This window comes from Antechinus flavipes, chromosome 5 (assembly GCF_016432865.1).
Source record: "Antechinus flavipes isolate AdamAnt ecotype Samford, QLD, Australia chromosome 5, AdamAnt_v2, whole genome shotgun sequence".
NCBI lineage: Eukaryota > Metazoa > Chordata > Mammalia > Dasyuromorphia > Dasyuridae > Antechinus > Antechinus flavipes.
In genome coordinates, this window is record NC_067402.1 from 236280474 (window position 1) to 236307087 (window position 26614).

Sequence of the window (26614 nt, forward strand, 5' to 3'; positions counted from 1 at the left end):
ATTCTTTTTCTGGATGCATTTTCTCTCTAATCAGTAGAACAAATTTTAATCTTAAAGGCTATCTATCAAGGTGTCTTTCATCCATTTGTTAAGAATATGCAATATTTCACAGAACTTTTAAAAATAATCCTCTTATCATTGGTTTTAGGTGTAGATGATCAAATTATTAAAATGCTAGCAGTATTAATAAAAAGATTAAATTATCCAGAAAATAATTTATCTGATTACTAGCATCAGCTAAAATTTAATAAAAGTATTTGAAAGAGATATGTATGTAATGAGAAATGGAATTCTTCGTGACTATGAGATATTCCTCCACACATTTTTGTTTGTTGATGGCATTCTATTAATTGTAACAAAGCCTGGAATACTATATAGCCACTCCAATTTGACTCAGTAATCTAAAGACGAAAAACCAGCTGGGTAAAGAAAATCTATTATCTGTTTCCATGTTAATATGATATGCAGTTAGGTAACAGACACTGCAGATAATCAACGAATAGGACTTTGCTTTGTGGAAATTAGGTAGTACTTTCAACAATATCAGCCTACTTCTTGAATAAAAAACCTGTTTCTTAAATTAATTTCGTAAATTAAGATTTATAAAAACATGATAGTCTCCAAAGAATCAAAATTTCAGGTGACTGAGCCATAGGATAGCCTGAAATAAGCTACAACCTCTAGTCTGAAACAATAGCTGAAATGTATGGAGCATATTCAGTTTTTGCAAAGTACTTTATACAAATTGTCTCATTTTATACTCACCTGTGAAGTAGGCATTCCAGGAAATACTGTTGTCCCCATTTCATAGGGGCTCACTTGAAACAGGCACACATAAATCCATCAATATGGGCCAGATCTTTCCTGAATCCATGTACAATACCTTTTCCACTAAAGTACTCTGGTAATAGCAGATATATTTCTCATTTTCTTTACATATAGACCTCAACCCTTCCACTGGACCCAGTGTTGAGATGTTGTTGTTCAGTCATTTTTATTCATGTCCAACTTGTTGTAACCCTATTTGGAGTTTTCTTGGCAAAAATACTGGAATGTTGAGACCTGTTTGCCCAGACTTAGGGTCAAGAGAAAGGTAACCCTTCTCCCTTTTCATGATCCCTAGCTTATGAAGAATTATTAAAATCATTTAGTACAATTATCATTCTATTTGCCAGAAAGTAGGAGAAAAAATAAGGTAGAAATTTGACACCTTTTCTAGGTTTTTAAGAATTCACATAATTTACAATGCTACAAATTTACAAATTTGAGGTTTACTTGTCTACTTCTTGGTTCAGTTTTTTTCCCTTTTCCTTTCTTCCCCCTATTGTTTCTGTCTTCTCCTCCTCCCAGCATTTCCTTGATTCTATCAACCTGTCAAATCTTTCTTCTATCCTCTCCCTGGAACATTTATTTCCAGTTTTCTGTCTATATTTCAAGCTTTAGTTGAGGTTGCTTAAATATTAGAATGACATTTCTCAAAAACCTCTTATAAAATGTTAAATTTGTCACTTAACATTACAAAGGAGGCAGACTTTAATACAAGAAGAATATGCAACACAGACACCATGGGACAATTGTGACTTGTCTCCACCTAAAAATTATTTACTCAGGGTTTGGGGATTACTGAGGTCTTAGGTGCCTACGAAGTCTGAAAGGCCCAGACTCTAAATGATTAAGAGTTTTTATTACCACCAAACCAAGAAGCTGTTAAGGAAAGCAGGGGAAATTTTGTTAGGAAAATGTTGGCCCTATCACAATAGCCATCGTTCCTTTCTGATAGTATTAGTTAGAAACTTCCTTTTGAGAAACATGCTTCTGTTCCTGAGTATATGGGGTATGAAGGCGTATGGAGGCTTTTTCGGAGTTGTTCATCCATCTTTGGTGTCCACTTTTCACCAAAATCTTAGCTTTGTCAACAAAACTGTCTTGGAAGATGGCCTCAAATCTCTCAGTGAGTTAGGGGATGTCTTCCTCCTTGGATATAAAGATTTCCCTAGGAGAATGTGCAGATAAAAACAATTTGTTCCAATAGCTAAAAGGGCAACTAAAACAAGCACTGTGAGTGCTTAGAGCTTGGTTAGATATCAAAGATACTAAAGTCATTTATTACATTCTTGGGCTTTGCAAATCATCTTGACATTTGTCTTGCCACTAAACTTTGATGACTCTGGAAGATTTAGTGAGGCTGGTGATTTTGTGCAACTCTACCTCATTTGAATCCAATTCATGTGCAAGTCAAGACATCACCCTATATTGTCATCAGTCTTTTTGAAGATGAAGTATGAACAACAAAATCCATTACTGAAGTAATAGGATTTTGTGATCATTTTTCTCCTTCTCAACATTACTTACAGTAAACACTTGAAATATACAAATTTATTCCTTATAGAATATTTCGGGGTGACCTTGAGTGGGAAGTTAGGGGTGGGTCATGCACACAATGAGCTTCTAATATCTCGAACTATGTCTAAAAGTCATTTTGGTTGCTCTTTTTTTTTTTCTTTTTTCTTTTTTTTTAATTTTTATCATAACTTTTTATTGACAGAATTCCTGCCTGGGTAATTTTTTTTTACAACGTTATCCCTTGCACTCACTTCTGTTCCGACTTTTCCCCTCTCTCCCTTCACTCCCTCCCTCAGATGGCAAGCAGTCCTATACATGTTGAATATGTCTTGGTTGCTCCTGATAAAAACAGATTCTTTCCTTCTAAGATATATAGGTGGCTTCTTACAGGATTGCTGGTGTTTTTCTTCTTTAAAATAATAGTTCTCTCTGGGAGAAAGCAGGTTTCTAGGGGAGGTTTTCTGGAGGTAGTCTTAGTATCAGTCGAAAGTAATAATCACCTCAAAACACAGCTAGGTGATAAAAGTTCAGATCTTTTATTGCCTCCAATATAGCCCGGTTAGCTTAGAGACCTATCTCTCTGCTTGGTTCCAAGAGCTTCCTCCGAATGTCTCCAAATCCAAAGGTTTGTCCTTCAGCCCAGCCAGCCAAGTGGAAAATGGAATGGATCTCTCTTGCCTCAGAGAGAGGGCTTCTGGCTCTCTAACCCGAAGTAACTCACTAACCTGAAGTAACTCACTAACCCGAAGCTAAGAGCCTCTTTATATATGATTTCCCAAAGGTTGACTCCTCCTTCTGGAGTCATACCTAAGGGAGGTGTGAATTCACAAAGTTACAAAATTTACTTTGTGAATCTCCCATACTTGTGAACTCCAATGAGTACTAGTATGAACACAAGCATTGTATCCATTAGTTCTACTTAGTACCTTGTTTCTTCTGGCCCATAACATCTCTTTATAGGATTAGATCAATCATACTGAACCATGCTAAATTAGATAATTATTGTCTCTATCAATTCTAATGACTTAACAGTTTGTAAAGATTCCAATATCTCCCGCTTTCTTTTGTTTTGGAACATAAGGTGGTCATGACCTCCCTGACTTCTCAAGGAGGTGAGAACCCCAAAAAGGTGATCACGCCTTCCCTGACTGCTCAAAAAAGGAGTGAAAACACCATAAAAAGAAGGTGGTCACGCTCTCCCTGATATCTTAGGAAGGGAGATGAAAACACCAAAGGAAATAGGACGTCAAATCAGATTAGCGGATTTTTGAAGGGGCTCACTTGAAAGAGGCACACATAAATCCATCAGTATGGGCCAGAATTTGAAACAGATGTACATGGTATACATAATCCATCAATATGGGAGGCGTTACACATAATTTACATAAGCACATAATAATATAACACAGGTTTGTAATAATGTAACAAATAACATGAATCAACCTGAGAATTTACACATGTTCATAAGTCCTAGAAATAGTCCAAAAGGAATCCATTGTCCATTAGTTCATGTGCCAGGAATCCAATAGTTCCTGTAAGCTCTGAAGTACTGCAATAGTCTCATCAACAGTTTTTCATCTCAAGGAATCCAATGATTCTTGCTAGTTTTTCAAAAACTAAAACAGTCTCATCTTGCGTTAGGAAATCCAATGATTCCTGAAGATTTTTAAAAGTTCTTTTAACAGTCTCAGTCTCATTGTCAGCCATGCTCTTTCAGTGTCAGATGTTTCTTAAATCTCCTTTGTTTTGAAGTTTTTCTCTTTTTCTGCTTCATCTCAGGGAATCCAATGATTGTTGCTGGTTTTTCAGGAACTGAAAGTTCTTTTAACAGTCTCATTGTCACCCATACTCTTTCAGTGTCAGATGTTTCTTAAATCTTCTCCTTTGTTTTGAGGTTTTTCTCTTTTCCTGTTTCTCTTTGATGGACAAGACGAATACAGCTCATTGGCACCCATCTGATTCCTTCTTCGCCTGTGGAAATACAAGCAGTTAACCCTTTTATTTACCACTTTTGGGATTTCTCCTCATCATCTGGAAATTATCTAAACATAGTGGAGCTGCTCGCATTGACACTGCTCTTCTGAGTTAAAAAACCTGTATTCTCCCCAACTGTAATCCTGATTGCTTTTCTGTTGGTTGATGACATCAGAGTCCTGAATTTCTAAAGTCTCTCTGGGTATAACCTCAGCTGCTATCATGCTCCACCTATCTTTTGATTGATACCTTGGGCCTACGCCCTGCCTCTCATTTCTCTGGGTCAATCTACATTCAGAGGCCCAGTGAAAGCCTCGGTTGCATTTTGGACATGGAGTTTTGGGTTTTATTCTCTCACCCTGTCTTCTCATTCTATTTCCATATCTACAATGAGCTCTCAAATGTCCAACTTTTCCACACTGAAAACATCTATGAGTTTCTCTAGAAGTCCCTTGCCAAGAAGGGCCTTGTCTTCCCATGTTCATCATAGTTTGGGCATAATAAGCATTTGTGCCCACTGTGGCATAGCGTCTTATGATCTCCTCTAAAGGAGCATCTTTGTCTAGCCCCCATATAATTCTTTTGCAAACCTTATTAGCATTTTCCTTAGCCATATGTCTAGTCATTATTTCTGTTGCTGTATTGTCTTCAATGGTTCTTATTACAGCTGTTTGCAAACGTTCCACAAAATCTGCAAAAGTTTCATTGGGACCTTGCTCTATTTTTGTAAAAGCTTTATTTCCATCTTTCTGTCCAGGGAGAGAATTCCAAGCTTTTATTTCAGCCTTAGAAATTTGCTCATACACTGTTATGGGATAATAAATCTGTTCTGAACTCTCTGCATACTGACATTCACCAGCTAGTTGGTCAAAAGCTATTTGTCCAATAGCTCCTGTTTGCCTATTGCATTGGACTTGAATACTACATAATTCATGAAACTCCGAAAGCCACAACAAATTTTGTCCCTGTTCTAGACATGTTCTAGCTGTGGATTTCCAGTTATTTGGGGTTAGGATTTCATAAGACAAATTATCTAGTAACATCTTAACATAAGAGGATGTAGTCCCATAAAGAGTGCAACCCTTTTTCAAATCTTTAATTTTTTCCAAATTAAAAGGAGTGTATTTTCTCTCTTTTTGACCTGAAGAGTCAAGCTTTTCAAACACAGGATATACATCTTCTCCTTTATTTTTTGCCTTAATTAATGCCTTTTCTAATCTTGTCATATTCTGCTTCACAGGAAATGCTGATTGTGTTTCTGCCTCTCTCCCTCCCTCTTCTTCCTCCACCCATGAAGGGTTAATTGAGGGGGGAAGGTCATGAGATGTGGAATGATCTAATTCTTCCTGCTGTGAAGTGTCACACTCAGAATTGTAATTAACTCCATTCTTTTCACCTAGTTTAGTTGGCACTTCTCCTTCCTACTGTTTCTTCTTTTTCTTCATTCTAACACTTAAATGATTTCTTGTAGTCAATTGTATTTAATTGTATGTATAAAGTATATTTTTAGAAATTGAGTTTGGATGAGAATTGTAGAATTCACCTAGTTGTTCGCTCACTAACTTCCACTCATTTGGATCCAATGCTTATCTGTAGAGAACCAAAGAGATGTGTGCTGTACAATTTTTAAAAGATCAACGATATGCTCCCAGGTTATAATTAAACCTTGATTTTTTTATAAGTCTAGCAATGGTCTCTGAACATTTTCCTTGAACAGAAACAGAAGGCTGTTTTCTAAATATCTGTCCCATCTTAGCTGAAATTCTACTTTAACTCTTTTAACAAAATTTCTTTGTTGTACTCACCCTAATTTCTGGGTTGAAGAGTCTTTTCCACTGGATCAGGATCAGAGCTTTTCCACTGAAATCCATTGCGGGGGTCTGTCAGTCCCTGTTCCAGTGCCAAAATGCTGGTGTTTTTCTTCTTTAAAATAATAGTTCTCTCTGGGAGAAAGCAGGTTTCTAGGGGAGGTTTTCTGGAGGTAGTCTTAGTATCAGTCGAAAGTAATAATCACCTCAAAACACAGCCAGGTGATAAAAGTTCAGATCTTTTATTGCCTCTAATATAGCCCAGTTAGCTTAGAGACCTATCTCTCTGCTTGGTTCCAAGAGCTTCCTCCGAATGTCTCCAAATCCAAAGGTTTGTCCTTCAGCCCAGCCAGCCAAGTGGAAAATGGAATGGATCTCTCTTGCCTCAGAGTGAGGGCTTCTGGCTCTCTAACCCGAAGTAACTCACTAACCTGAAGCTAAGAGCTTCTTTATATATGATTTCTCAAAGGTTGACTCCTCCTTCTGGAGGCACACCTAAGGGAGGTGTGAGTTCACAAAGTTACAAAGTTTACTTTGTGAATCTCCCATACTTGTGAACTCCAATGAGTACTGGTATGAATACAAGCATTGTATCAATTAGTTCTACTTAGTACCTTGTTTCTTCTGGCCCATAACATCTCCTTATAAGATTAGATCAATCATACTGAACCATGCTAAATTAGATAATTATTGTCTCTATTGACTTAACAGTTTGTAAAGATTCCAACACAGGATGGCCCAAGGAATGGGGAGAAAAGAGAGTTAGGGTTGGATTTGTCTCGGCCAATTGAGTGCTATAGAACATGGTCAACTTTTCTGCTAACTGGTTGGAGGCAAACCATCTATTGTTTTATAAATCAATCTATTCTGTAATCATTGACTCAATTGTGTATTGTTGATAAAACCACAGAGTTCCTAGAACAAGAGTTCTTAACCTGGGATCTTTGAATAGACTTCTGTGAATTTGGATGGGGAAAAAAAATACATCTCTATTTTCACTAACCTCTAACTAAAATTTACCATTTCCTTTAATTATGAATTTCTAAAATAGGAGATTTCTGGGAATATCTATACCAGATTGCCAAAAGGGTCTTTGACACACAAAAAAAGTTAAGAACGCTTGTCCTAGGCCATAGATTTCCATTTTTGATTCTGCTTTCAACTAATGACACTTGTGTATTTCAGCAAAGTTTCTGACAGATCCAGAATAGTGCATGGTTTCCTCTGACAATAGGAGAATAAGACTGTTCTAAGCATGTGTTTTCAGTATTCTTAAATTTTGCATTATTCAATTGTGTCCAAATGTAATTTTCTCTCTGCCTCTTCTTTCAATTATCTTTATCACTTACATGTTTTTTTTTTCAAATGTTCTATAAGAAGAGACTATGCAAATATCAGATGCCTTTTTTTTTCTGCAAAGGAATAGAAATTGCTTGATTACATTTAGAAATCCAATAAACTCATTAGCAAATATTAAAAAAAAAAAAAGAAATATACTCATTTATCTCTATTTAAGTTAGGTGAACTTTCAGGAAAAAATTAGGTCCAATGAACTATATAAGCACAGTTACAAAGCACTTTTCACACAAAGTCAGATCTAAATAGTTGAAAAAAGTAAATTGTTCATGGGTAGACCAAGTCGATATAATAAAAATGAAATATTGCTTGCTATCTTGGGGGGAGGCAAAGGATAATGGGAGAAAAAATAGAAATCAAAATCTTATAAAAGTAAATGTTAAAAAGTAAAAACAATTTTAAAGAATGTTAAAAACAAAAAGAAAATTAGGATATGTCATTTAAAAACCTAATCTTTGACAATATGAATACAAGTTATTTCTGAATTGATAAATTAATTGCTTTTTCAATCAGTAGTTTGTAAGAGTTACATTTTTCTTAACTATTAGCTATAATGGAAAAATCTGTGAATATGGTGAGTGTTGATTGCTATTCCTTTCTTTCTTTATCTTTAAGGTGGTTTGTTGGAAATGTTCTGACTATAAAGCTCAACTTGAATATGATGGTGGTAAATGGAACAAAGTTTGTAAAGACTGCTATCAAATAATAACTGGATGCACAGACAGTGAAGAAAAGAAAAGGAAAGGAATCTTAGAGGTATGATGAGAAAATGGGAGTCTCATCCTTATATATTGTTTAAACTTTTTAATGACAAGTAGTAAGGGATCTGGATTCAAGAAGACATGAGTTCAAATGCGGCCTAAGACATTTAACAAGTAATGACCCTGGGCATGTCTTCTATCTGCCTCAGTTTCCTCAACTATAAATTGAGATTAAAATAATACTTCACAGGATTGACTCTTGAGAAGATCAAATGAGATAATATTTGTCAAATTCTTAGCACAGTTCCTGGCACAGATAAAGTGCTTGTTTCCTTTTTTATTTTTCAGTCATATCCATTAACAAAAGTATAGCTAAAATAGTAACCTTTTTCTTACTTAAATATTAGCCATATTGCAGAAGAAAATGACCCTTAAAAAAATAAAGTTCAAAGGTATGCATCAATTTGCATTCTGGGTTTACTAGTTCTCTCTGGAAGTGGATAGCATTTTTTATGATAGATTAAGATTAATTCTTTCACAATTGATCAAGTTACAGTATTGCTGTCACTGTGTACCATTGTTCCCTTAGTTCTATTCCTTTTACTTTGGGAAAAAGAAATGATGGTATATCCATTGGGTCTGCTCTAAGATTTTACTGAATGAGTAAATGAACTTAGGTTGAATTATCTTTTTTCTGTTGGGAGGAGGGGAAGAGAAGGGAAAAGAGGAGGAGAGGAAGGGAAAAAGAGTGGGGGTGGGGGAGAAGAGTGAGATAATTGAGGTTAAGTGACTTGCCCATGGTCAGACTGCTGCTAGTAAATGTAAGTATGAGGCCAGATTTAAATGCAGATTCCCCTGACACTCTATCCACTCTGCCATCTAACTACCCTTAATTGTCATTTTTATTATTCTAGCTTGCCTTACCTACAAGCAATTAATATTTCTTCAAAAAGAATTTGTGTTTGTATAATCCCTTGGTTTTTCTTAATAGGTAAACTCCCAAATAATATACAATTACTTTAAATGGAATTTCTCTTTTTATAACTCTTGCTGCTGGGTTTTTTTGGTAATATGTACAGAAATGTTGATTTTATATCTTACAGTTCTGCTAAATTTGTTGATTATTAATTTATTCTTTATCTTTCTCTACAAAGGATAGCTTTCTTTCTTCTTTACCTATTCTCTACAAAGGATAGCTTTCTTTCTTCTTTACCTATTCTCTACAAAAGATAGCTTTTTTTTTTTTTTTTACCTATTTTTTCTTTTTCTTTTTCTTTTTTTTTTTTGTGTGTCTTATTGCTGTGGCTAGCATTTCTAGTATGATTTTGAATAATAATGTTGATAGCATTATCAACCATGGAGTCATAAACTTTCCCCTTATCCATAGATCAGATAGCTATATTTTTCCATGCTCCCCTAATTTATATTACCTTTTATGTGATCCTTGCTATTCTGATCATACTGAGAAGGCTTCAGTGCTTGTATTTTTAGATAGATAGTAGTAGATAGATACTACTTTGTTTAAGAAAGGCTCAGTTTCTTCTTATGCTTTCTGGGGGTGTTGTATTTTGTCAAAAGCTTTTTCTGCACCTGTTGGCATAATCATAAGATTTTTTTAATTGACATAGCCAATCATGCTTCTAGTTGTATTAATATTGAACCAGCTTCATAGTCCTGGTATAAAATCCACCTGGTCATATTGTATGATCTTTGTGAATATTGCTTTATATAACTACACTATATAACACTATAGTGATATTTGACTACAGATCTTATATGTAGGAAAGATGAAATCTTTGTAGTACTAAAAATGCTTTCCCTTTCCATTAACTCTGTTTTGTAAATAGAGTGCTATCCTAGAGTCAGGAAGACCTGAGTTAAAATTCTAAAAGTGATGCCCACTTGTGTAACTATGAGCAAGTTTCTTAACTTCTCTGAGGCTCAGGCAACACTTTAATAGACCTATTAAAGTAGAAAAAGTCCCTTCCAATCTAGGTGCAGGTCCATGCCTTATTGATGCTTATTTGGGTGTTGAGAAAAATTCTGTTCATTCAAGCATAGGTATAGAGATGTTTTAAAATAATAACTTGCAAGTTATTTCTCTATCTGGCATAGTTTCTCTGTATTTAAAGGACAACATTTCTCTATATTTCTCTATTTCTCTTTGGTACGTATTCACAGATTGAATCAGCAGAGGTATCTGGAAACAGTGTCATTTGCAGTTTTCTTCAGTATATGGAAAAGTCTAAGCCCTGGCAAAAAGCTTGGTGTGTGATCCCTAAACAAGAAGCTCTTGTACTCTACATGTATGGTGCTCCACAGGTACATCATAATAAATGCCTTCTATTGAGCATACTGTTCAGGGATTGCAAGAACAAAGGAGGTACTCTAGCATCCCTTCTCTGTTAAATAGAGAATTCAGCAACTTAAGTTTTCTTATTCTAAAATGTTTGGTTCCTTTTTATTTCTCTTACAGATATATTCCTTTCCTATATGAATATGATTTTTCTAATTTCCTCCCTTCTTTTTCTACTTAACGAGCTTGACAAAGATTGTGTTGAATTTGAGATTAGAAGAAGGCCATCAAAGAAATTTATCAAAGGGATCATTAAGGAGAATAATTATTGTCCCTTTAGATGTGAAAATAAATGTATCTAAATGTAAATAAATGAACAATTATTTTTAAAGTAAACATGACATTTTGAGGGAAAGGACATCTAAATAAATCTAGCTTAACATCATTGAATAACAGCCATTGAGAAGGTGTATGTTGACTTACCATGGAAAGTTACAATTCATACATGTGTAAGTTACTTCCAATAAAAACAAAAACGTATCAGATTTGGAAGGTGTGAAGGTACTTCCTTGTATTTAAAAATTTACAGGTAAATTTGTATTGACTCTTAAAATGCTTTAATGAAAAAAAAAACCCAACCAAAATAGTAGAAGAGCAGGAAGTGGTACAACCCAGCTCATCCCACAACATTCCATAACAAGAGACTATAGTAGGATATCTTTTCAGTTCAGAAACTGTCAAACAAATGTGGGCCCAAGATCAATGTTTGAATTCCTAGAGCAACCAAATATAAAGAGGGGCAATGTCATTCAGAACCAATTGCATACAAATTAAGAATCTCCTGCCTAGAACAGCAAGTAATAAGGTTCTCCAAAAGAGGCCAATCAAGGATTCAAGTTCCTGGGCTCTAGACAATAAACAGCAATGGAGCAAAAATAAGTTTTTAAATTTTACCTTTCATTTATGCCAAAAAAAGTCTCCCACAGCTGATCACAAATTCTTCCAGGGTCCAGAACAGTGACAAGGCAAACAAGTGATTAGATAATCACTCTGAGTCTGCTAAGTCTGAGGCAAACTACTATTTATTGGAGGAACAAGAGTTTGTTAATGGACAAGCTTGTCCCAGAAAGCCTAGGAAGGAAGCAATCATATACTCTTGATCTGACAACATAGGGCACACACCTCAAACAACTTCTATTATCCTTCAAGAGTCTTCACTCAAGCAAGATAATTATGTAAATATGTATGCAAATATTTGATTTGACATATAATTTTTACCATATTTAACATATATTGGATTACTTGCTATTTAGGGGAGAAGGTGGAGGAATGGGGGAGTAAAATTGGAACACAAGGTTTTACAAAGTTAATGTTCAAAAGTTATCCATGCATATCTTTTGAAAATAAAAAGCTTTAATAATAAAAAAAAATTTTTTAAAGAATACTGTACTCTCAGTATCCAGAGAACATAGTGATTGGCTCCCAGATAAAAAAGGCCAAGATCATTTAAAGCCATGACAATCCTGCCAAAATTCACTGACCCTGAATTTAATACATAGTCTCAACATAAGTAAAGAAACTGGAAGAATGAGTAAACAACAAAAGATAAACAAGGAGCTCCTAACAGAATATATCTAAAACACCTACAAGGAAAGCTTTTAAGAAAAACATAGGTTGATCCCAAAATAAATTAGAATTCCTAGAAGAAATGAAGCAATAATGAAGTTTTGTTGGGGGTTTTTTTAAAGCTAAAAAATTGTTTTATAGTGCCATCTGCATCCAGAAATAGAACTATGGAGACTGACTGTGATTCAAAGCATAGTGGTTTCACCTTTTTTTGTTTTTTTACTTGTTTTTTTTCTCATTTTTTCCCCTTTTACATAGAAATATGTTTGAAGAATTGTATATGTCTAACCTATATAGGATTGCTAGCTATCTCAGAGAGGAAGCAGGGGGGAGAAAGGGAGAAAAATTTGGGACACAAAGTTTTGGGCAAAGGTACATGTTGAAAACTATTTTAAAAAATAGAAAGGACAGACATATTTATATACATATTTATATAGTAATAGTTGTTTAATTCCCTTCTGAAAAATGAAGTAAAATAAAATGTTTCTTATTTTCCCCTCCCCATAACAGGGTTAGTGTAAAAATAGTTTTTGTATGACTTCATATATTTAAAAGGGTTTATATGTCTTGCCTTTTCAGTGGATGGGAAAGCAAAAAAAGATGATCCCTGCTCTCAGAGAGCTCATATTCAAGCTTGTATAACCAAGGGTATGACATTTCCTTGTTCTATTAGTCAAGGTTTTTGAAACATCCTGTCTCAAAAATACACTCAGATTTATCAGCTTTTGGGAAACTGGCTTTGCTAAGTCCCCTAAAGTCCTCCAAGCTACTTTTTGCCTTGCTTCGGTCACGATTAAAAAATCATGTTTTTTTACTCAAGATTCATGCAGGTCAATCATGATTGATTTCAACAGTAGAATCATTGTTCTAAGAAAACAAGAAAAACAAAAGCAAATTAAAATAAAAATCAATATCATAATATAGCATTAAAGAGTGTAAGAAATCCATTTTTAAAAGGATTAAGTTTTTGAAAAACATCAGTTATTCAGTGTGACACTCCTTCTGGATCAATTCCAGGCATGGGGGCATTTTTGATAACAGAAGTGATAGTGTTCATATCTAAAGTAACATTGAAGTATGCCAAGCTCCTAAGTTGTGCAGGTATCTTTTCCCATAATATTTCAGGATCAGCAGTATTATATAATATTAAAGCATATATGTAATATACATTATATATATTATAAAAAAAATAAAGTTGTAACAGATAAATGAATGTCAATAATCACATGTCATTGATAGTCTTGTTTTCAGTATTTACAGCTCATCTCCTAAAAATAGTACTGATGACTCTAGCAAATTTAATTTGTTATAAAAATCTTTATCAGTATTTTCTTATGTCTGGAATGTTAGAGCAACATCTCTGGCTAGCTCATCAGCAAATGTGGCTGTCTGGATTTCAGATTGCAATGCCATAGCAGAAGCAGTGATTGAAATTATTAAATAAATGGGCAGATAGGTGGTTTAGTTGATAGACCACCAGCCCTAAAATCAGAAGGACTTGAGTTCAAATGTGAGCTCAGACACTTAACATTTTCTAGCTGTGTGACCCTGAGCAAGTCACTTAACCCCAATTGCCTCATCAAAAAATAAATAAATAAATAAATAAAGGAAGCAAGGACAATAATTCCAGTTATCAGTAGGCCTATAAATCTTTTTCATCAGTCTATTGTTTCAGCAATTATGTGTAATGATTGTTCTCCTGCTGATTGAAACCAAAGATGGGAAACATTATGCAGGGAGGTTGTTCTACAATTAAGACATATGTGGCATTTATGACAATACATTAAATTAGTATACAATTTATACAAGTAACATTCCATTGATAATCAGTGTCTCCTGACATAAAATTGAGACAATTTTTTTTACAATTTCACAATCACCATCGTAATTAGCCCTAAGGAAAGCTTGTGGTAGTGCTGTGCAACATTTATATTATCCATATAGGAGGAAAAGGAAAATATATCCAATACATTTCTCCACTTCCCTTTACACATCTGGGTAAATAAAATAGCCACCATTGCAAGGAGCACAAGTTCTGTTCCCATGTAGGCATCTCCATCTTGGATGTTGCCCGACTCAGTCTTCTTCATTTTCCTATCTATAGAATAAGCAAAAGTCCTTGATCTTTATTCTTTGTGAAGGTGAAGGGGAATGGCAATATGACGTGAGAGCAATTGCCACACAAATCCGGCCAGCAGTGCCTCTGGCTCTCACACTCCACTCACCAAATCTTCCACCCAATCTCCTATACAACACCTCAAACTTGCACAAAGAGTAGGCGGGGTCATTCTTTCTCTAAGCATATATTAAGAGAGTATTGTCCAATTGGTAATTAGCCATAAGTGCTCGAACTGGACCTCAGTGCATCTGCTCAGCTTCAGCCCATTACACAAACAAAATTACCTTTTAGTTGTTTTCCCAATTCATACAATCCCCTTCTCTTTTGTAAGCCAAGAAAGAATTAATTTTAGCATCATATGTATTTTTACCTCTAGATGCTATCTGGCTTGCTTCCACAAGCCTGAGTTGTGATAACAAAGTTTATAGGCTCCTTGCTTGCAGGAGTTTTTAAAGTAGTAGTGTATTGCTTTTCCTCTAAAAGTTCCTAAACTTGCTAATCTTTCTTCAGTCTATGCTCTTCTCATTCTTTCATGCTTAAACTTTCTCACTTACCTTTCTCTTTAGCCTGATATTTTTCCAAGCCAGCAATACAGAAACTGAATTCTTACCTCTCACAAGCTTGCTAACTTTTAAAATAGAACACAGAGCATCTATTTTCAGCTTTTACATGCAGATTTAATCCTGACAGACTTAATTACTCCTGGAAGCCTTTTCCCAGTTTTTTCCCTTTATATTCTGATACCAATTTTAGAAAGAGGAAAAGAGAAGTGGGAGAAAAGATGGCTTTCATTTTATTACCTTAGGTCTCTCTCTACAGGTTTTTCTCTCTTTCAAAGGAGAGTTCCAAATCCAAAGCCAAACATGAAAGCCATCAGAAGTTCTCACGTGGTACCTGCTTTCAGATTTGGGTTGTGAGACCCCCTAAGAGAAGAGTTAAAAATCCCAGATGAGCCCCATTTGTTTTCCTGTCTTTCTAAATCTAGGGTTCCTTCTCCAGGAAACCAAGGGCAACAAAGCTCCACATATTTTAAAGAATCCTCAAGCTATCTTTTAGTTACCTAGCATCTTCTTTCTCTAACTACCCTTTTCAGTACTTATATATATTGGTTCTATCTTTAAACTGAATTTGTCCCATTTTTAAAAATGCTTACTAGTAAAACAGAAATTTCCTATTTTAAAAATTCTTTTCCCTGATTAGCCTGGTGATAATCCTCTTGACCTTTTTTATGTTGTGGAGTCTTTGGTTAGATACTGCTTTGACTCTTCCATGTTTGCATGCCAGTTTTATCTCAGTCCCTGTTTGAGTGCTAATGGCCAGTGTTATGGGCCAGAACTCTGAACTCTGAAACAAGGATTCTTACAAGGTGCTTTAAGTCAGTGGAATTGATAAAGACAATGGTTATCTAGTTTAGCATGGTGCTTAATAGTTCTCTAGTTCAGTACATGTACTTAGTACTTAATGTAGTTCCACAAGATTCACACCTATGATAATGTAATTATAGTGGAGTATATAAAACAGCCAGCAAAGACTGAATGAGATTCATTCCACCTTCAGTCAGGCTCCTAGTGGCTCCCCTGGGGGACTGAGAGGCTCGGAAATAGAGCCAGAGAAGACAAGCACACTGGAGGCAGAAGCTCAAGATCAGGGAGCCAAGGAGAGAGAGATTCATTTCCATCATCAGTCTCGTGGTGGCTAGCCTGACCCCTGCACTTCTCTACAGAAACCAAGACTGAAAGGCTCTAAGAAAGCTAGCCAGGCCCCATGCAAGGAAACTAGACTTTGAAGGAGATAATAAAGGACTTTTGGACTTTAACACCTGGCTATTCTTGTGGTGATTACTCAACTTAAAAGAAGGCTACACCCAGAGACCTTCAGAAAACCCACCAAGAACATTACAGCCAGCAATTGGTGTGAGTGCTGAATGAAGCAGTAAGAGAAATGAATGTGGGGTCAGGCAAGTTTAAGCTTATATCTTGGAACTGACTTTCTTTTTTTTATTATTATAGCTTTTTATTTACAAGTTATATGCATGGGTAATTTTACAGCATTGACAATTGCCAAACCTTTTGTTCCACTTTTTCTCCTCGTTCTCCCGGTTCCCTCCCCCCAATGGCAGGTTGACCAATATGTGTTTAATATGTTAAAGTATAAATTAAATACAATATAAATATACATGTCTTAACAGTCATTTAGTTGTACAGAAAGAATCAGACTTTGAAATAGTGTACTATTAGCCTGTGAAGGAAATCAAAAATGCATGCAGACAAAAATAAAGGGATTGGGAATTCTACATAATGGTTCATAGTCATCTTCCAGAGTTCTTTCGCTGGGTGTAGCTGGTTCAGTTCATTACTGCTCTATTGGAACTGATTTGGTTCATCTCATTGTTGAAGAGGGCCACGTACATGAGAATTGATCATCATATAGTATTGTTGTTGAAGTATATAATGATCTCCTGGTCCTGCTCATTTCACTCAGCATCAGTTCATGTAAGTCTCTCCAGGCCTTTCTGAAATCATCTTGCTGGTCATTTCTTACCAAACAGTAATATTCCATAATATTCATATACCACAATTTATTCAGCCATTCTCCAGTTGATGGGCATCCACTCAGTGGAATGATTTTTTTGCAGTTTCCTTTTATATTCCACCATAAGCATATTTTTCTCTGTTATACATTACACAAATGCCAGAAAAACCAGAGAAAATATAACCAAGACTGTGACATTTTCTTGTTCTATTAGTTGAGATCCATCTTGTTATTTGTTTTCATTTTTGAAAGCATCCTGTCTCAAAAATATATTCAGGTCATGTTAATAATCTGAAGGACCTGACATATGGGCTATCAGCTGGGAAATTGGTTTTACCTAATTTCCCTAAAGTTCACAAAGGGCCTTCACCTTAATTTGGTCTTCCAAAGCCAGCTTCCTTAAGAGGACAATGTCTTCTACAATGATAGAGAAGATAGGAGTGGAGAGAAGGTTTTTTAAAAATATGTAAATTAATTCTCTTTGGGGCATGCTGAGTTTACAATGTTTATTTCACTTTGAGATATGTGAAAGGCAATTAGAAATGAGAGAGCTGAAAGGTTAATCATCACAGAGATGGTAATTAAATTCAGGGGAGCTGGATAGATCATCCAATATAGTAGTATAAATGGAAAAGAGCAAAGGGCTCTAAACTGAGCCTTGTAAGACACCTATTGTTTGAGGACATGATCTAAATGAGGATCCAGCAAAGGAGATAATTCAAGGTGACATATGGTAAGAAAAAAACAAGGTAATGGTGTTCCAAAGAGAAAAGAAAGTATCAAGGAGATAGGAAATGACAAGGACATCAAAAAGAATGAGGATTGAGAAAAAAGCTATTAGATTTGGCAATTAAGGAGAATATTGATAAATTTGGATAGATAAATTTGAGTGGAATTATGAGGTCATTCACCAGATTGTAAGAGGTTAAGAAATAATTGAGAGGAAAATAATTTCACCTGTTGCAGATGGCACAAATAGAAAAGATATAGGAAGTTAAGAGGTTTTGAAAATGAGAAAGATATGGGCATATTTGTTGACAATAGAAAACGAAGAGCTAGAGTGAGGTGGGGGGAAAGAAACAGATTGAAAACAATTGAAAGAGCTGGAATTATAATGATCTGTTGGAGATGATAAGATAGAATGAGATTACTTGAGCAGTCAGAGAAGGATTAGCCTCAGAAAGGAGTTCGGTTACTTCTTTGTGTGGGCTGGGTGAAAGGGAAGATATATAAGTGATATAATAGAAGGAAGAAGAGGAAACTGAATCAATTGGCCTAAATTTTTTTTAGTAAGATTCTCAGTGGAGATGATGGAGGAAGGGGAAGCCTTGAATAGAGATTTTTAAAGAGTGCTGTAAACAGTCAGTTAGAATGATTGCCTAGTAGCTGTAAAGGCTCAATTAAAGTTGTATAACATGAATTGGTAGTGTACCCAATTATAGTGATTGCAAAATTCATATTCATTCACTAGCATGTGTGTAGGAGTAAAGATGGTGGATAATGGGAGTGATCCATGACTGAAATTTGTTGTAGAGCATAATTGGATATCTAAAATGGGGTAGGGACTCAAGAATAGAATAGTTTGGAATTGAAATGGTTCATCAAGGAGTCAAGTGGAGAAAGGTAAAATTATAGATTAGTGCAAGTCAAGGGCTTGGGGAACAATTTAGGGGTCAAGGGTTTTGTGGTTATAACGTGGACATTGAGAAGGATGTCTTGAGAAGACAAGAGTTTTGGTTGGATAAAGAGATACATGGACAAGGTGCACTTAGGGATGATGGCAAGATCAAGGAAATTTTTGTAGCTGAGGTGGGGTAAAGGAGTAGGTTGAGCAGACCTGAGTGGTTAGGGTGTTTGAAGGAGAGTCAGTATACGTATTGAAGTCTTTTAGTGTTGAGGGCAGAAGTTGAGGAAGTGATCTTAATTGCGGTATTGAACTCACTGAGGAAGGGGAATGAATCCCAGAAATCTGTAGACAGCTCCCAGGATTTTGGTTGGGTTAAAATGGCTTTCAAAGAAGAAGTGATGGAGATGAGAAAACCTAGAATTGACAATAGAGAGCAAAGAGTACTCCAACTTTCCCTTAGTGACCAGTGAGCCAAGGGATATAAGTAACAGTGCAATCAGTACTAGAAAGGATGACCAGAAGTCTGTGTCATGTAGGAGGAGACAGGTTTCAGTGATGGATAGAACACAGAAGTAGTAGGAGAATGAAAAAATTAGGACAAATGGATGTTTAATTTAATTCTAAAGAATTGGTGGGGCAGAAAACAAATCATGGAGACAGTATAATTTCATTAAAAATAATGACAAGAAGATTTAAGGATGCACTTTGTTATGACACAGGGAGCCAACTGACAGTGGCTGCTGGAGTTCTAACTCAGACCTGTAGAATGGGTCTCTTCATGTGAAAGGGTGATAACAATGATACAAGGAGACTGAGAGGCAGTTGCATTATCTGACCTCTCTCCTTTTCCCACTTGCTTTCAATTTATTTCATTCCCAATCCACAAGGAACTGTGGAGGCTTTCAGAGAATTGACCTGCCCCTTCACTTAGAGATGGTCCTTAACAGCACTCAAAGCAACTTAGAGGAAATTTTATATCACTTAACTCTTTCAGAAGAAAGGAAGGACAGAAGAAGGAAGGAAAGAGAAAGAGATGGAGAGGGGGAGGAAGAGACAAAATCAAATTAATGAACTGCAACTAAGAAACCTAGAAAACTCACAAATTCTGAAATCCTACTTGAAACAACAAAATAGGAATACTGAATAGCATAGAAGACATTCATAAAATAAAAGGTTTTGAGTTTATAAGTAAGCAGAATTAATAAATATAGAAGCTATTTAAAAACAATGAATAAAACATAAGCTAAAGTAATCATAAAAGAAAGGAAAATCAAATTGCCATAATAAAAAATAGAGATGACATGGTAGAGTTCTATTGCAAAAAATGAAGAAATAAATTGTATCATTAGGGATGAATATTTACAAAAATATAACATATCCAAATAAATAGAAAAAGAAATAGGTAACTTAAATAACCAAGTTTTAGAAAAAGAAAATAAACTTTCAAAAGTTCAAAGTTCCAGTAGTTCTTTTTGCCTAAATTACATCATAAAAATATCCCCAAGTTTCTCAAACCATTCCACTTTTCTATTTATTCCCACATTGACTATATCCAAAAAGTATATTTCTCATTTTGTGTCCTGAATCTATCATTACTTTGTCATGATATTCTGCTTTACCATTTTGTTCTCTGAAATCACAGTTTTCATTATGTTGATCAGAGTTCTTATGGTTTGGGTTTTTTTAACAGTGTCATTGTATAACTATTCCACTAGTTATTTTTGCTTAAATTACGTCATAAAAATCTTTCCAGGTTTCTCAAACCATTCCATTTTAAAATTCTCATGGCATGATAGTATTCCATTACATTTATATATTATATTTGTTCAGCCATTCCCCATTAGTTTCTACTACTTTGGTACTACAAAAAGAGTTACTATAAATATTTTTAAATACATGCTGGGTCCTTTTCCTGTTTCTTGATTTCTTTGGATATTGACTTTATAGTGATTCTGCAGGAGTAATTTTCTAGTTTATCGATTTTTTAAAGCATGGTTTCAAATTTCTTTTGATAATGGCTGTATCAAAACTCTAACAACAATATTAGAAAGTATTTGAGGGGCTATCAATATGTGTATATGTTGAAGTTTCCTAGTGTGAGAGCAGGAAAGAAAGACTATGATCCAGGTATTGAATTCATTGAAGAAGGAAGGAGAGTGTCCTAGAGACCTACCTGGAGTAGTCACCAGAATTTTGATATGAATTGAATGAACCTCAGAGGAGTATAGATTGCTAAAAGACATTGACAGAGGGTACATCCAAAAGTGTGAACAATTATATGATTATATACATATTACATATACTTATATATTAAAATATATATTGCATTTTCTTTCTATTCATAAAACAAAATTATTAAGGGTTTAGGATTTGGCTCTTGTTTCTTTTTGTTCTTTTTGTTTGTCATATTCTCTTCTAAATCATAATGGCATTTTGTTCTTAGGATGTCAAAGCTCAAGCAACCATCCCACTTCTGGGCTACACAGTAGATGATACACCAAGGAATGCTGATCTCCCTCATAGTTTCAAACTGACTCAATCAAAGTCTGTGCATAGCTTTTCTGCAGACAGTGAGGAACTAAAACAGAAATGGTTGAAAATCATTCACTTAGCTGTCAAAGGTGAGACATCAGAGTATCCAAATGAAGTACAAGTCACTGAAAATGATCATCCTGGACTGACAAGAAAGTCAGAGTGCTGAGTCCTATTGTTGGTGGTTGGGAGTGGGGAAAGGAAGCAGCCATGTGATGAAGCAAATGAAGGGGGAAAAAAAATCCCACGAGAAAATAAGACATTCCCAGCAATCCTCCATTTTTTAGCACTTTATTTTGAAAATGCAGGTTTATAAGCAAATTTTGGGATATGAGGGAAAGGGTGTGATAAGAACAGATTATTTTCCTAAACTGTATCATTAATAAAGTTGTTGTAGAGTCATTTCACTGATAATTTTTTATTAATGTGAACAATCTTTAAGAATTCTGCCTTGATCATTTATTACTTGTGTTTGTTTTAAAGAAAATGGCATTTGATTCTCCTTCTGTTGGGTTAAAATGTGCCAGATTCCTTGTTATATTTTTTGCTCTTGGAGTAGGACTTGGTACAATTTGAAAAATATACCTCTATATTGCCAAAATAGATAGGTAGTGAAAAATACAGGGGTAGTTTACTTTAATGCATTTGCTCTATTGAAGTTAGTATCTAAGGCTATTTACACACATTGTGTATGTTTAACAATATATTTTCTTATAGAAAAAAATAAAAATGACAAATTACATTGACTTTTAGAATTTCAATTTATCAAGAATAAAAAGCTAATTGTTTTTCTTCCAAAAACTGTATTATTCAAATAAGGAAAAGAAACAGAAGCATAAGCATTTATGTAAAATATCAAACAGATTGTACTTTGACTTCATGATTTTAGAATCATATTTGTCTGTTATTTATATATTTTTTAAAAACAAAGCATGTTTTATCTTGGAATTAAACAAAATAGTCTAATGAATGTTTTGACAATTTAGGTTTAATTAATTTATAGCTAATGGTCTTGATATTTTTGTAAGCTTAACAAAAATAGCAATTTATATGACTGAATTCCAACTCTATTTTAAGACTATTAATTTTTTCTTTTATGTTCTGTGCCTATTTAAAACAGTGCCTCTATTTGAAGGTGCTAATATTACATATTTGAATATTACATACTTGAATATGAGATGTAGATTCAGATAGTAATGTTTTTGTCTTCATTATTTTGAGATAAGTAATGGTAATTTAGATCATGAGACACTTGAGCATTTAGAACATTTCATTTTATTATAATCAAATGAATGGATCTGAAAATGTTCTCTGTGGGAAACCTAACTGAACTAGGACTTGGAGGAGACACTACTTGATAAACTTTCTCATTGAAGAAAAATGTTTTCAATAAAGTTTTTTTACTTGTTTTCTATAGGCACACTTAAATGTATTATATATGCTACATGTATATTACATATTCACGTATCAATCTATTCATCCCATCTTAACTATTTAGGAAGCACCTGCTATGTATAAACTGGATTGGATTCACTTGAATTCCTAGCATTTATTAATTTTTAGACAACTAATACAATTCAATTATCAGGAAGAAATAGTTTTTTAAAATATTAAAACATCTTAAAGTATGACCATGAAAAATGTTATTTTCTCTCAAATCTACAAAGCTCCTCATTTTTCCCCTGAGATCATTATTTCAAGAAAGAAAACAACTTCATTTTTAAAAATATTTTATTTTAGTTTACAGATTTTGGGAAAGTGATATAAAACAATCTTTTGGTGATTTTTTTTTTTAAATGGGGATTTTAATTTTTTTAAATCATGCCTCTGCTTAGACACTGCCTTCATAATAAAATGAAAAATATAGTTCTTGCATTTAAGATGTCATTATCTTCTCAAGTTAAGCCATTTCTTCAGTATATTTTTTTTCTTTTTATTCCTAATATATGAGTGCTAAAAGACTCAAATCCTTCTTTGTCTTTTAACTGTTTCCCTCAGAAACCAAGAAATGACTGAGTTCATGAAATCTTCTCTTCATAACATTAAAACATTCCAGTTCTTTTTTTTTCCTTAAGATTTATTTAAAGTTTTAAACATTGTGGAGAGTACACATTTTTATATCCAGCTTTTTAAAAAAGTTTACTCATGGACATGCCAGCAGTCTCTAACATGGTACTTCAATGAAAATACCACTTTTGGTTTGGTATGGTTTGCTTATTGTTCAGAGTAAACATTTACAATGAAGACTTGAATGTGAAAGTATCTGTCCAAAAGGAGTGTATATTCTCTCTTGAGCTTAAAGCTAATGTTGCACTTTAAATTGTTGCTTTTATTTTCCATTAATGAAATAAATTATTTAAACAATTTTGAAGGATATGGGTAATTAAGAACTTTATTATTTAAAATACTACTCTTTCTAATCATATCTATTAATTTGAAAGTTAGAGTGTAGAAAAGATGTAAACTTATAGAAATAAATTAAAAGAAATTCTATCTGATCCTAAGTAGATTATTAAAAATACATGTAAGGTGACAAAGAATGTTTGCTTTTTTTTTTTTTTTTTACATATTTTAAAGAAACTACAGATTTTCTGGTACTGCAGGGTTGTTGAAGAATCATTAATGCCTTCTGAAAATTTTTTCAAAATTAAAATAATTCTTCCAATATAATATTCAATTGTTTTCTTGCTGCTGTCATGATTTTGAAGATTTACGAAGAAATATTAGGATTCATTTTTTTTTTTAATTTTGTCTGTTCAGCTCCTTCTATTCTGCTTATTCTCAGTTTGCTCTCTGGCAGATAGCCTTCATGAAGTCTTTTATAGTGTTTCTGTCTAGATTTTAATCTTACATAGGGGAAAGACAGAATTGAAGATAAGACATTTAAGGTGAAAGCAAGATCCTGGTTTCTATAAAAGTCCTTGCTACATATAATACTGAAGAAAATGAATGGAAATAAAAGTTATTGCATAAGGCATGTTAACACATCTGAGATTTTATGTAAATGTTATCATTTATAGTTAATTAAAATGAATTAAGAGAATGTCTTAAGATTTTCTTTTTTTAATGTTTGTTTTCTTCATGAATGTATTCAAAGTAGGAAGGAGAATTTGACTTATCTGTTTTTATCCTTGGGTCTTTTGTAACATGCTTTACGGATAGTAGTCTGTCGAGTTCCTTCTTCATTCTTGCTCCATATTTTATGTCTATAGAATCACTCAATGAATTTATTAACTTTTATCTTTGAAAATAATATTTATATCAATTAAGTTTATTTTTAAAATTCCTTTTGTGAAATTATTTTTGTGTGCTTAAAATATTAAATTATTCATACTGTGTTTCACAGATGCGAATTAAATTATTTGCCATGGAAACATTCATGTTATACTGTTAAACATTCTACTAATTGTTTACATGGATTTTTAGAGTAACTCGTTCTCTTTGTATCTATCATGTCAGTTTGATGGGAGAGAACAGCAAGACTCAGAAAGATAAGAATAAATCAGAATATGAACAGATTAAAAAGTGCTTATCCCAAGATCAAAGTAATCTTTATCTTCATATTACTGAGAAATTTGGGTCAATGGGGAATACATAAAATATAAAAGGGGGAAAATATAAATAATACTTCTTACCAAAGGGACTGGGTGCTTTTGTTAAGATCAACATGCAGATTTTTATACACACACACACACACACCCCAATTTCCACTACGCATCATCTTTTCATCCTGTTTTTTATTGATGCTTTCCTGAAGAATTTCACCCCCTTGGGATATTCTGTTCAGCTTATTGTGATGGAAGTCAGCTAACACCAGTAACATTCCATTATCTTACTTGATTAAAGATTTGGCACAATGCTCTTGTGCACTTGCTTTCTGTCAACTCCTGAATAAAATAGCACAATTTCTATGAAATATTTTTTCTATTTATTGGCAAATAACAATTGGTCTTGTTTTAAAATGTGAAATTGGCAAATGCCACTATTGCATCATTTAAATAATGGTACCAAAAAATACACATTTGGAGATGGGAGGAGTCAAAATATCCTAATCTGTGAAGGATCTTTTATGTGAAAGAATTTTAACTATCATACACATTATATGGGTATTTAAAAATATTATTTGGAGACCATAGTTCATTGTCAAAACAATCATATCCTTAGATAAAATACTTTTTAAAAAAATTCAAATTAGCATCATGCCATGTGAGTAAAGTATTAACTGATAATGACTCAAATTAAGTTCTCAAATTCCACATTTAATTCTAATATTTAAAAGTGCATGTGAAAAATTTTAAGATCTATGAATGTAAAATAGTGACAACTATTGTAAATAATCTGTAACATATGTATATTTGGTCAGTAAAGGATGAGAATTATAAACATTTTAAAATTAAGCACTTTAATTTCTGTTCAATATTAAAAGTTTGTATCTTGTAAATAAAATGATTATTAAATAACTACTACTGGGTATGATGTAATTTCATATTTTTTTTATTGTTTCCTTATAAAATAATAGGGTAAGACATATAGGATATAGGTATCTCAGGTTTTCATTATCTTGTACAAAATTTTTAGCGAAACTGAGTGTTTTCTATAAATATCATTGCCTCTAGTTCTTCCTTTACAGTAAGCATCTGAGAGTCCAGAGATCCAAGTTTTACTGTTGTAAAGATATAGCAATTTTAGGTGTACATTCTAAAATTTCATTAAGATTATAGTATAGAACAAAGCTTCTTAAAGTGTGGGTCACAATCCCATAGTTACATAAACTGAAAGTGCAAAAAATATGGCAACAGTAAAAAGTTTCTGAATGTAGCAACCAAAAGTTAATTAAAAATCAAATGTATAATGTATCTGAGGTGTTTCTTGCATTATTTGTATTGTACAATTTCACTGTAGCCTTAGTTCTGAACATACAACATGCACTATCTATGCAGGAACACTACCAGAAACACGTTGGCTCAGACTCTAGACAAAGTTGTATAAAAATTTCTTGAGCAAAAAGGCATCAGCAGTGGAAAAAGCTTAAGAAGCTTTAGTAGAGAGTACAGTGACTCCGGATGATTTCATGAGCATATGTATTCATGAATATATGAGACATATTTGGATTATCAGTTCTTTTGGAAATACATTAACTTCTTCAGGCCATATGGTACTAATGTTAATTTACTATTTATGCCCAAGTGGAATCAGATAGGATAAACAAGCATTGTATATAGTTGACTATTATCTTGTAGCATTTGACATTGGCAAAAGGACATGTTTGACTATTCCTAAAAAGAATTTCTTTAGTTTTATTTGGTTTAATACCAAAGTGTAAATTTATTTGACACTATTTATGATATTGTAAATGCCTCTCATACTAGTGATGCTTAGTCTAATAAGAATTTTTCCAGAATTTATCATAAGATGATATATGTACTATGTACTCCACTTGGTACAGCCAAAGTTTATTAAGAACATACTAACAGGCACTAAAAATAGAAGAAAAAAATGAAAAGTCACTGCTCTGAAGGATCTCACATTTCTATTAGAAAAATGAAAAAATTGTACCAAAAAAATTGGCAGAAAGCTCAGAAAAAGGTATTTTATAGGAGGTGGTACTTGAGCTAAGTCCAGGGTTCTAAAAAATGGAAACAAGGAAGAAAATTCCAGCGACAGACACACTCTGCAAAGACACAATGGCAGGGCAGAAAA

At 33.8% G+C, this 26614-nt stretch overlaps 1 protein-coding gene across 2 annotated transcripts in view; it reads left to right on the forward strand.

The window, feature by feature from the left end:
- Nucleotides 1-25377, forward strand: part of FGD4 (FYVE, RhoGEF and PH domain containing 4) — a 138938-nt gene extending 113561 nt beyond the window's left edge. The window contains exons 14-16 of one of the 2 annotated variants that reach the window (XM_051962799.1): nt 8097-8237; nt 10364-10504; nt 20826-25377. In XM_051962799.1, coding sequence (XP_051818759.1) covers nt 8097-8237; nt 10364-10504; nt 20826-21083 — 540 coding nt within the window. In that variant the 3' untranslated portion in view covers nt 21084-25377. Of the gene's footprint in view, nt 1-8096; nt 8238-10363; nt 10505-15780; nt 16893-20825 lie in introns of those variants that run through there. The other variant, XM_051962798.1, reaches the window with a different exon arrangement.
- The last annotated feature ends 1237 nt before the right edge of the window (nt 25378-26614 follow it).